This window comes from Labeo rohita, chromosome 11 (assembly GCF_022985175.1).
Source record: "Labeo rohita strain BAU-BD-2019 chromosome 11, IGBB_LRoh.1.0, whole genome shotgun sequence".
Lineage (NCBI taxonomy): Eukaryota > Metazoa > Chordata > Actinopteri > Cypriniformes > Cyprinidae > Labeo > Labeo rohita.
The window spans coordinates 11,526,066-11,538,941 of NC_066879.1; the positions used below are offsets into that span (position 1 = coordinate 11,526,066).

The 12,876-nt window shown below is 36.0% G+C and overlaps 2 protein-coding genes across 4 annotated transcripts in view; both read right to left on the bottom strand.

Annotated features, from left to right (window-relative positions):
• vgll4b (vestigial-like family member 4b) overlaps window positions 1-1,110 on the bottom strand; it is a 47,067-nt gene extending 45,957 nt beyond the window's left edge. The window contains exons 1-2 of the mRNA XM_051123041.1: window positions 933-1,110; window positions 29-105 (exon numbers count right to left, since the gene is read on the bottom strand). Of these exons, the coding sequence (XP_050978998.1) occupies window positions 29-92 (64 nt within the window). The 5' untranslated portion in view covers window positions 93-105; window positions 933-1,110. The remainder of the gene's footprint in view (window positions 1-28; window positions 106-932) is intronic.
• A 156-nt stretch (window positions 1,111-1,266) lies between these two features.
• Window positions 1,267-12,876, bottom strand: part of tamm41 (TAM41 mitochondrial translocator assembly and maintenance homolog) — a 46,108-nt gene continuing 34,498 nt past the window's right edge. For all 3 annotated transcript variants that reach the window (XM_051123039.1, XM_051123038.1, XM_051123037.1), the window contains 4 exons: window positions 9,337-9,482; window positions 3,764-3,929; window positions 2,136-2,198; window positions 1,267-1,529 (listed from right to left, as the gene is read on the bottom strand). In XM_051123039.1, the coding sequence (XP_050978996.1) occupies window positions 1,453-1,529; window positions 2,136-2,198; window positions 3,764-3,929; window positions 9,337-9,482 (452 nt within the window). In that variant the 3' untranslated portion in view covers window positions 1,267-1,452. The remainder of the gene's footprint in view (window positions 1,530-2,135; window positions 2,199-3,763; window positions 3,930-9,336; window positions 9,483-12,876) is intronic.

Consider the following 12,876-nt stretch of genomic DNA (forward strand, 5'->3'; position numbering starts at 1 on the left):
TCTGAAATGGAATACTTTGTAAACTCACGTTTCTCATCATCTTGGTGTACTAAAGATGCTGCTCTTGACAAAACATCCAAAGGCGTTTCCATCCTGGGTCAGACCCTGAGTATGGAAAATCAGATTGTTAAACTCGGCCCAGAAATCAACAACACATGAATTTAACATTCATTCACGGAATCGCATCCAGAAGCACGCTAAATCTGTAAACATTGGGAACATCTTTTGCAATAATCCGGTTCATGGCATGTAATGTTTTCCCAAGGATTCCCAGAATAAACACTCCAAACATGTGAGGTCTGAAGCGCTGCTCGCTTGCGTTCCACTTCCCACACTTCACATTCCTCAGATCGCATTCCAGAGTTCGAACACAGCTGAGAGTCCTTCACACAAACAGCACAACTTTTACCATTCGAGTTCAAATTAAACAAAAAGTCTGTAACTGTGTGCTTCTGAACTCGGGAATGAATTCAAATAGTATGGAGTGAATTCCTGCGCTTTTGGACGCGCGTTCGTGTCTGTTGTGTAAACCAACGACGCGACATTACAAAAGAACGCGCGTTTCGTTTATTATTGTTGCAGTGCAGAATGTTCTGTTCAATGTAATAGAAGCGTTGCGTTGCCTCGGTTGCCGCGTGTTAAACATGAGGAAGTCATCAATGTTTTACTACAGTTACTTATTAATGCGGTCGTATAATACAACGAAACTGCATTAACTCACATATCCCAGAACGCTCTTGTATGCAGTGGTAAACGATACAGCGGGAAATGTTGTATTGTAACAAGTGTTGTCTTTAGAGTTGCTGCTTCATTATTACGATTCCTACTACAGCAATGATCATAAGACACACATATATGAACTCTCTCTTACACAATTAGTGTTGCATATATTAAAGAACATGCGGTTTAAAGTCATGTAAACTACATACTACCTTGAAGCGCCACTTTGAAATCTCCCCAAACACAAAGTCGATGAAAGATGTCGAGCAAGAAGCCCAAGAGAGCGATAAATCCAGTGAAAGATCCAGAGTTTAATGTGGTAATCCAGCAACTGAGTTTGGGAAGTGGCAGAACGCGAGCGCTGAGGAAGAATGCTTGGAATGATGGAATTCTCTTCCTAGCAGGTGATGAGAGTCAAGAATTCTCATTGGTCGAGGTCAACGGAATGAGATCAGCATACATTATGCTAATGAGGGAGTGACATCATATCCTTGCAACAGGTACAATGTGAAGGGGAAGTTCGCCAATAAACAAGTACACTTTACGAAAATACTTAGAAAGGTTTATTGACATTTTCTCAGGAATATTGCGCATTAGAGAATGGATCACAAGCACTCTTGCAGTCATAGGTCAATTTTATACTTAGATTGTCAAAAAATACGAACTGTGGATAACAATATGGAAATGCTATATTTGACAGTATTGTGAAACACGTTTAGAAATCATTTTCAGTCATGATGGTTTTCTTCGCCAGCCTCTCCACATTTTCTGCAGCTTTTTTGCACTGTATGACACTGTTTTGACAAGACCTGTGGAAAAAGTTTCAACAGCAGTCATGTCACTCGGTAATAAACATAGAATCAAAACAAAAAAAAAAAGTTTCTCAGTGGTTTACTGACGTGTACTGAATTTTAAACTACAAAATAAAAACCAAAGTGGCAAAAATTTCAGCTTTATTTAATGAAGAAGAGAAATAGTCATAAGTCAGAAAATAGTCATATGCAGCATATCACACATGTATTAAATAATAATTGTGTTGGTGTTACTATTAATGGGTCCTGAGTAATAAAAAGTAAAATAACAATAATATTATTTATAATAATAATAATAACAGTAATTTTATTATTATTATTATCATTATTATTATTATTAAAAATGTGATACTACACGTTTATCTGGTATTTATCTTGTATATTAAAAAAAATACTTTCAGGGCATATTTTGACATTTCATAAGTATTCATATATATATATGTATATATATATATATATATATATATATATATATATACATATATATGAATTTTATTGCATTAAAAAATAAAAATGAATGGCAGGTAAAATTATTGGACGTGGTTTGTCCCATACCTCAAAGATCAGTTTAAAAAAAAATTAATAAATCTAAAGGTCTCTTACCAGCGGTGGCGATTCCTTTGGCACTTTGTGTTATACTGGAGGATTTTACAATTGATGAAATTCCTGTGAAGAAAGCATAATTATATATGATATAGCAATTCATGCAACAAATCATACTTAGCAATTATAACAATTATAAGTCACCTGACAACAACATACAGAATTGCTATAATTGTTTTTAAAAGTTAGTAGTAAGTACAATCAATATCAGTATTATGTAACTGAAAAATGAAACAATTTAATTATATTTAAGTTAAATTAAATGTAAATGACACTGAAGGTAACCAAATATTGCTCAAAATATTTATATATATATATATATATATATATATATATATATATATATATATATAAAAGATTACTTTAGATGATGCAATGCATTCTTACCAAAATATTAAATATCTGTTGATATTATGTGTCAGTGTTGGGGAAAGTTACTTTTAAAAGTAATGCATTACAATTTTGTGTTACTCCCTGAAAAAGTAACTAATTACGTTACTTGGTTACTTTTTATGGAAAGTACTGCATTACGTTACGTTTGCGTTACTTTTTTAAATCTGGGCAGGGCTTGCTTCTTTGTTTTTAATATAAAAGAATTCTAAATGTAAAAGTCATTTTACACCAAAAGTGAAATGAATTCACCTCAAGCTGAAAAAAAAGAAGATTTATGTAGGAGATCACTCTTCAGCAATAAAAAAAAAATAAAGCACAAATATTAATTTATCTAAAGTAATTTGTGCTTATTAGTATGGTTGAACTGCATCATCGAAGGTCAGCAGCAAAGACACTGGTTAATAAAATGGGATTAAATACATAAAGGATATTTGTTTTATTTAACATATTTAATTATTGCAGGGTTGCGTCATATTCTGAGTTTGCATTTCACTGTTTTTATTCATTTTGAGTAATACTGAATCTGTTTTTTTTTTTTTCTTTTGAGTGAGATGAATTAATGCAGTTCACACTGAGTCTAGAATACAGTATCATCATGTTTACTCCCAATTACAGGAGACTTGTCAATCAGTAATTGGGGAAAAAAATAACTGGCGTTACTTATTTGAAAAAGTCAGACATTTTCTTAAAAATTCAAAAGTAATGCATTACTTTACTAGTTACTTGAAAAAAGTAATATTACTACGTAACTCGCATTACTTGTAATGCATTACCCCCAATACTGTTATGTCTTGATATTACTTCCAAAATTTACCAAACATGCAGTCAATCAAGGCTCTCTACTGTAATTGCAAATGTATTGTAATGTGTTGAGAGATCAGTCCACCAGTTCTTACAAATCTATGCAAATCCTATCCCAGCATCTCATAAAGGTGAAGTGTAGGACATAAACAAACGCAGGTGTTTGTGAGAAATGCACTGACGGTTATTATGACAATGAGACATGTGGGTGAGGCTGCCGAAGAAACTTAACACCGCCAAAACCTAGCCGTCCAGTTTGGCGAGTCCTGGAACCACGTCTCTGTGAAAACTACTGCTTATTTGCTCTTTCATTCATCTTGTGTAATGATTTATTTCATGCTATTCAAAGGAGATCAAGGCTGAACAGTGGCTGAATCACAAGTGGCCAATGCTGACATTTCACACCATCTCTGACCTGCTGCTGGCCGGTTTACCTTGCTGTACGACGGAGCCGCAGTCTGGGTCTTGCGCCACCTGCAGGAGGATCTCCTCCACGTCTCTGTTCTTCCCAGGACGGTCCACCAGACGTGTGATTTGCTGCTGTAGAGTGCAAGGAAGAGCCATGAGCTGCGTGAACTGACCCTCCGGGCTTTTGTCAACCTAGGGAACAGAAAACATACAAACATCCTGAATAAAACCGCTGGAGTTGTGTTAGAATGCTGTGGTAATTTCAACTTCACAGTAGCAAACAGGAAAATCAATTATGCAAACTTCATCAACGAGACAAATTCAGATTCTGCTGTAAAGCATCTCTAAAAAAAGTCAGTTCAGTTCAATAACTGTAAAGTTCACTATGAAACAAGTTCAATACAGCTATAAACAGCTTTGAAGACAGTAGTGTTGTTATTCAATGCTTATCCATTTTACTTCAATAACAGTGCTGATAATTCAATATTTCAATTATGAAACTTGATTTAGCTATAAAGCAGAAGACAATTGTTCAGCTCAATTCAGTGCAAGTTTTGTTCTTATCAGGGCAGTCAAATTGGTATTACTGAATATTAAACGTCTTTTAAATCCCAAAAAGTAAATCTGGACTGTGATGTACATCAAAATTGAGCCAGACCACAAAAATAGCAGATGGGATTCAGTAAAACCTTGTCTATTTTATGCTTGATGTGTTTGGTTTGACATCAATCACCATAAACAGTATGTGAATCCATTCATTTTTACGCTAAAAAGTCAATTTACTGACACCTAGCAGTGTGGATGCAAAAAAAAAAAAAAAAAAAAAAAAAAATCTGTAAAAACGCATTATTCACAGTCAGTTATGACTCATTTATGACTAACAAAATCATCTCATAAAACACAAAATATGCCTTGGTTTTTACATGTACAGTGAGTGTCACAAATATTCTGTAAATTGTAGTTTAAACTATTTTAAGTGAGTACAAGACATTTTTATTGGTCATAACTTCTGGAGAGAAACTGCGCCGACACTGGACAAAGATTGCCTGGGTTTACATACGCTATCGAATAGAAGATACTTTGAAAGCCTATGTTTGGCTGTACTATGTCGTATGCATGCGTCCCATGATCATTTATTATATCATTTTGAAAATGTCTATTTTGAGTGGAAGTAGTAACACACTGTTTTCATGCGTCTCTTTAAATGCAATTGAGCTGCTTCTGAAGCACTCACACAGAAAGTGGCTGTCACTCACCATTTGAGTATTAAATAGGGATGCAACAATACAGTTAGTCCACGGTAGTGTTGTCACAATACCAAAATTTTGACTTCGATACGATACCTGACTAAAATATCACGATACTACTACTGAACCGATACTACATAAAAACACAGAACAACAGGAATGGTAATTGAATAATAGATGATCCAATTGGAGATCATAGTTATTTTATCTAATAAAGCAAAGAATTTCATGCCCCTTTTAAAAAAATTAAAAAATAAAATAATAATAATCACATGCAAGTGCCACCACACAGGATTATGATGAACAACTACCGAGCCTACAGGTATGTAGAGATCTTTGCTATATTAGTAAGTTAGCTTAAAGGATAAAGCCAAATCTTATTTCATAATACAGTAATTTTATTTCACAACAACAATTTATATCGTGACACGGTCATTTTTTGTTATTTTTACTTTAATAAGAACCTAGATACCAATAACAAACTAAGGGACAACTACAAAAAAAAACAAAGATACAAATGAAATAAAGAAGGCCCTACGAAATCTGTTTTATTTTTTCCTAAATTCCATTTTAATTTTTCTAGACTCTATTTTAATGGTTACATTAAAAGATATTTATCAAAAAGCATGTCTAATTAATTGAAATCAAGAGCAATTTATTAAAAGTTTAACAAAAATAATGTTTTTAAGGCAGAGGCTGAAAACACAGCGAGTGTCACACGTATGTGTGTAGTAAACAAAACAGTGCGTCTGCACCATTCACTAACACAGACACGCAGAAATACAGTTCTTATTAAAATGCATTCTTAAACCGGTACTAGTAAAATGCGGAATCATACCGTTTTTAAAAGCAGGGTATCGCGCAACACTAGCCCACAGTTCAATACGTACCTTGGTTTTTAATCACGGTTTTCGATTCGGTTCTGATATCTTGCCACTTCAGTGTTTTTTTTTTTTTTTTCCAACAAACTAACAAAATACTCCCGTAAACATCTGTACACTGGAAAAAGCGTGGTTTAGTATATGTTGGCGCAGAAAATCCACATATGCGTCAAAGAAGTATCACTGACGACATTCAGTTCCAGCTTCTGTAATATGGATAAAGGCATCGCTATTGCTGTAACTGAATAAAAACAAGTTATAACATTAAACGTTTTGAATGATGAAATGTAAGGACAATAAACACTCGTCTGCAATATTGTATGGTTTATCTGTGTTCTTCCAGCCATCTTGTGTATTTTCATAAGCCATTGCTAATCGACATACATAGAATATGAGTATAGAATTTACTGATGTTTTTACTGATGTTGTGAATTAAAAACAAGTTATAATGTTTTTATAATTTTTCTTTTTATAACTCTTTTGTTGGACAACAGGTTTATCAGGCTTATCATTGCATGTCATTAGAAGGGAAGATGTTCTGTGTGTGTTGCTTTTTCAAATGAAGGCGGGGAAGCATTTCCTCATTTCAGCATGTGAAATTACAGGCACACATACAGCAAATTCCCAGAGAAATAAAACAAGGAAGTTATTTAAATGCAAAACCGAAAAACCGCAATTCACAAGAGTGTATTGAACCGTATTGAATATTGAGAATTGTGACATCCCTAGTATTAAACTAAGTCCTCTTTCATGTCTTATTGCACTGTCAGTTCTGTCAGTTATGTCTGTGAAGGTAAACAGCTGGTAAAGAAATTGCACACAGATCTGTGTGGCAGCAGCCTAATATACGGTAAATAAATAAATAAGTCCATGCTCTCTTGTGTCCTCTGAGGCTAGGACTCTAAATAGTGTTCTGTGCTTGTCTGAGCAAGCCAACGACAGAACAGTTAGAATGCTTTACTCAAGCTTTTGCGCTCTGCTCCACCAACGGCACCCCCAACCCCCCTTGAAGGTCAAGTTTATTTTATTTTCAATATAGTGCCAAATTACAGCAGAAGTCATTTAAGGTTACCTTTCCTACAGAACAGGTCTATACGGGTCTATAATCTTTTATTAAACAAACTAAATAATAAAAATAATAAACCTTATGGTATTATTTACACGACGGCATGTCATTTCTGTCTCTACATGGATGCGCGTCTATAATTTCTCCTCCGCAAAAACATGGACGGGATCGCGAGTCCATTCATAAAAACAGAATTTACTCTATAGCGCGGAATGCCAAGGAATTCGTCGATTTTTGGATAAATAAATCAAAAGTTGGTCTGTCACTTAATTCGGATTGCGATATGCACTAGTGTCTGTGAATACTGAAATGCAAAAAGACTGTTTAAATATGAATCCTGCATGTTCTGTTTGCCTCTGTATGTATGAATGGCAGAGACACGGTTTTGTTTACTACATAAATACTGAAGCACGTGTGACGCTCGCTGTGATTTTCGGCCTCTGTGTCTCACTATATGACGACATGAACACAAACTTCATCTTGCTGTGAGGGTCACTTGTGAATTTTACCACTTCATTTGAGAAAACTAGCATCATATCATACTGTATACAAACAGGAACTAAATGGCAACCCGTCAAAATAAAAGTACAATTTAACATGTAACAGAAATATATAAGTCTTGTATTTCTTTTGTACAGTAAAATGTAGGTCTGTATATATTCCTATTTCTGCCAAATTTAAATAAAACAATTAAATGATAAAAATAAATATTATTACAAGATTAACAACTTAATTGTATATAAAAAAAAACTACACATATTATTAAAACAGTTTAAACTGAATACTCACACAATTTCTCTTCCATGTATTAATTTTAACAGTAAACCTCTGTTTGTTTGGCAAAAATAAAAATAAAAGCGTTAAATTTTCATTTGATTAAAAAAGAAAGTTTAATGCCTTCATTTGATTATCAGAAAAATTAAAACACAAGAATTTCTGGGGAATAAAAAGAAAAAGATTGTAGGGGGCCCTATTGTTTAAAATGTTGAAATTGAGAATTTGGGACTTTTTTTTTTTTTTTCACTGAAATAAATGTTTTCGTTATTACACAGAGAGTACAGTACAGAACAAAAAGTACCGTTGGGTACCAGGTAATCCATCTCTTATGTCCACTTTTAACAACTTCCGTCCTGATTTCTTTGAGAGTAAATGGGCCAGTGTATGTGGGCTTTTTCTGATCTTTCAATGTAATACTGTGAAATAAGCTGCCGCAATTTACATATGAGGTGAACTGTATTAGTGTTGTCCACTTCTGATCAGATTGACGAAAGCGCATCTTAATACCAGGTGTAAATAGAGCCAAGTTCTTCCCCGCCAGGGTCAATAAAGCAGTTCCTGCTAGACTGTCATTGTAGTCTCTTTATCTGGCTGAAGGACGGGCTGTCCTGTTCACAGATCACACCTGCAGGAGTTTGTTTTGATTTCAGGAGCACTGTTATCCTGCCTTGTGTTTGGTCTTAGTCAAGACACATTTTATGTGTGTTTGACAGCCCTGTGGTTTTTGGAACATTCATTTGATTGTTTTTTGACTTGACTGACCTCCAAACAACATATGCAAATAAAAAGGTTTTCTGATTTATTTGCGAATCAGAAAAAGGTTTTTGATTCAACGCAATAGCATTGAGCCAGTCATGAAAGAACCACTGCAATAAATTTTGAAGGTCTGGCAGTATTGTAAAAACACTAAAACTTAAAACAGCAGAGAGCCTTTAAAGCCGTGGTTTACTGTGATTTTAGAACAGAAAAGGGCAGTTGTTACACATGACGCAGAACAGCTAAAACCCCTTACAGTTACAGATTGAATATTTAATAAAAAAGCTTTTTTCATTTATCTTCAAATATCTTCAAGGCAAAAACATGCATAATACTCACAGCTAGTTTCTGTGACAAAATAAATGGAATGCAAATGTTAACTAATATCGAATTTGACCATTTAAACAGTACTTTTGAAATCTACAAACGCACAGGATTCATTCTACTGGATGAAAATTAGCGCATGTAAACATGCCCAATGAAAATAATGAATTACAGCATTAGCAACGTGAATTTGGGATAAAATGTGGACATGAAAATCCTAATGATGCTAATAAAGAAATCAAACACTAAAAACTCATTTGATGGACATAACTTCTCTTAAAAATATCTAACCTCTCCTCTAGCTTGCTTAACCAAAGGATGTGTGTCTGGCACGAGGAGACATGCTCTTTCAGAAAAGAGCAAGTTTAAGATCCACACCCTCCGCTGAGACTTCCTGTCTAAGTAAATCTTCACTCATCGTGTCTTCTGTACAGGGAGAGCAGCACTTCGCTTCATATCAGCCTTAAAACCTGCCTAATATCAGAGGAAAATGGCACTGACAGCAGCTGATCTCTGATCAGATCTAGAGCACATGATAAATCTCTCACCTCCAGTCGGCCCTGCTGAGGCTTGTATACCACCTGTGGGCACTCTTGAAGAATATTGTTATATAACTTCCGGAAATGTGGCATGTTGTCTTTTACAATGTTGGAAACCTTGGATTTATCCTCACCAATCACCATTCTGAAATCTCCTACGCAAAGACGAGAAAGAATAAAAGTCAGTTTCTGCACTGATTATATGTGGAGGTCTTAAAATACTGCTTCCAGTTTGATGTTTAAGCAATTGGGAAAAATGTTTAGAGACACTGAAAGCAGATTTGGTTAAAAACCCAAAAATGAAAATTATATGACTTTCTTCTTTCAGATGAATACAGTTGGAGTTACATAAAAATATCCTGGCTCTTCTGAGCTTTATAATGACATTGAATGGTGTTTAAGATTTTGAAGTAGGGCTGGGCGATAAATCGATAACAATTATTATCATGCGATATGAATTTCCGTGATAAACGATAACAAGAGTTCGATAAATGTTTGATATAATGTTTATGCGGCAAAGGTGGAACAAAAGAACGCTAGTCAGACCGTTTATCCGCTCTGATCAAAGTTCAACCGACTGCACAGCACGAACTTAAGCCCCGTTCACACTACAAGTGACAGGCAGGGTTAAGGCTAGAAGGAATACAGCTCTAGCTACTGGGCATGCGCACATCAATCTAACGTTATTTTTGTCACACTGTACAACAATAAAACTGTTTTTGTATTATAGTAAGAGCTACGTTTAGGGTTGGGGTAGGTGTAGACTAGGGGTGTAACGATACATGTATCCGTACCGAACCGTCATGGTACGGGCATCTCGGTTCAGTGCATGAGGCCTTACAACCTATATTCCATAATATTTCCATATTTGCAATGCATCCAAATGCTAAACTATTATTTATTATGTAAATTATAGACTTTGTACTTCAGTCGCATTCTAACGGTGACACAGTGAGGCGGGCGCGCTGATGTTTGGTTCACTGTACAAACTGCGCTGTCAAGTTAGCAATGCTAGCTGTTAGCAATGCTACTTCAACTTTCCTCATACCAGCAAAATCAACTTGAACAAAAAACAAATAGAATGTTGCCATCTGCCATTTGAGTTTTCCTTTCTGTCACAAAACTGAACTGAAACTCAGCAAATACAGGCAACGTTACGTGTCGCACAGTTTTTTTTCCCTTGTCTATCAGTTAACTAAATTAAATATATTTCAAGTATTTATTCCTTGTATGTTCAAGCCCAAAATTATTCATACCCCTGGCAAATTCTGACTTAAAGTTACTTTTATTCAACCAGCAAGTTTTTTTGACCGGAAATGACACAGGCTTCTCCCAAAAGATAGTAAGACGATGTACAAGAGGCATCATTGTGGAAAAAAATATTTCTCAGCTTTTATTTACATTTGAACAAAAAGTGGCATGTCCAAAATTATTCATGCAAAATTATGCAAACTGTCACAATCTATGGGAAAATCCAAAGTTCTATACCATTCCAAATAGTCCAAGCTGTTCTAAAGCATCCTAATTACCCTGATTCATTGGGAACAGCTGTTTTAATCAAATTAACAGGTGAAACACAGAAGCTCTCTGCTGTTGGTTTGTGGACAGTCATGGCTAAGACAAAGGAGCTCACTGAGGACCTGCGGCTACGCACTGTGGCTGCTCACAAGTCAGGAAAGGGCTATAAGACCATATCTAAATGTTTTGAAGTTCCAGTGGCTACAGTGCAAAGTATTATTAAAAAATACAAGACGTTCCGCACTGTCACTGTCAGAGGATGTGGTCGGAAGCCAAAAGTGACACCTGTGCTGGCCAGGAGGATAGTGAGAGAGGTAAAAAAAGAATCCAAGGATCACCACCAAGGCCATCCTGATGAATCTGGGCTCTGCTGGTGGCAACATCTCAAGGCAGACAGTCCAACGGACACTGCACACTGCTGGGCGTCCAGGGACACAGACCAAGGAGGACACCACTTCTCCAGATAAGGCACACAAAAGCCCGCTTGGCCTTTGCAAATGCTCATCTGGACAAAGAAGAAGACTTCTGGTCTTCTGTTTTATGGTCAGATGAAACAAAAATTGAATTGTTTAGCCATAATGATGTAGCCTTCATTTGGCGTAAAAAAGGAGAAGCATTCAACCCTAAGAACACCACCCTCACTTTCAAACATGGTGGTGGGAACCTAATGTTTTGGGGGTGTTTTTCAGCCGGTGGACCAGGGAACCTATTCACAGTAAACGGCCCCATGAAAAAGGAGCAATACATCAAAATTCTCAACAACAACATCAGGCAGTCTGCAGAGAAACTTGGCCTTGGGCACCAATGGACATTTCAGCACGACAACGACCCAAAACACACAGCAAAAGTGGTGAAGAAATGGTTAGCAGACAAAAACATTAACGTTTTGCAGTGGCCCAGCCAGAGTCCTGACTTAAATCCAATTGAGAATCTGTGGAGGGAGCTAAAGATCAGGGTGATGGCAAGGAGACCCTCCAACCTGAAAGAGTTGGAGCTCATCGCTAAAGATGAATGGGCAAAAATACCAGTGGAGACATGCAAAAAGCTGGTCAGCAATTATAGGAAGCGTTTGATTGCTGTAATAGCCAATAAAGGCTTTTCTATTGATTATTGAGAAGGGTATGAATAATTTGGGACATGCCACTTTTTGTTCAAATGTAAATAAAAGCTGTATATTTTGAAATATATTGAAATATTTTTTTCCACAATGATGCCTCTTGTACATCGTGTTATTATCTTTTGGGAGAAGCCTGTGTCATTTCCGGTCAAAAAAAAATTGCTGGTTGAATAAAAGTAACTTTAAGTCAGAATTTGACAGGGGTATGAATAATTTCAGGCTTGACTGTATATATGTACTGCAGATTTTATAGCCTATATATGACATTAATTTGATATAATATTTAGTATTTTTCACATGTAGGTGGAAAAAAAATGTAACTTGTACTACTGTCTGTTTAAAATAAATAAAAAGAAACCTAGCATAGCAGATTTGGGTTTTCTTTTGTGTAGACATTAAAAAAACACAATCCAATAGGTAGAACAATTCATTTCATTGTTAGTTTCCGGTCGGAGCTGTATCCCTTCTAGCCACAACCAGCAGGCAAAGCAACAAAGCGACACGATCCCATTCATTTTAATGGAGAGCTGGCAATTTCCGGCGACAAGAGCGACAGCGAGCTACAGCAACCATTGGTGACCGGATGGGGCGTGTCCAGCAATGCGACAAAGTTCAGAATCCCTCAACTTTATGCAAATGAAGAGCGACTTTCCAACAGGAAAGAAGACAGTTGAGCTCATGTGATCGTTCTCCTCTCAGCAGTAGTTAAACATACACCATAGAAAAAATAGGCTCTGTTTCTCATTCGTTTTTGTTTGTATATACAGATTTAACTTCTATTTATATTCTATTTAGTCTTTTGCCTCCAAAATGTGTGTATTTAGCGGCAAGAAACCTGATTCGCTGTCAAGACAATCAGTAGTGAGAACGCCCACTAGCATCCTAGTCGCCAGCCCCTGGCGACATGCAGCGAC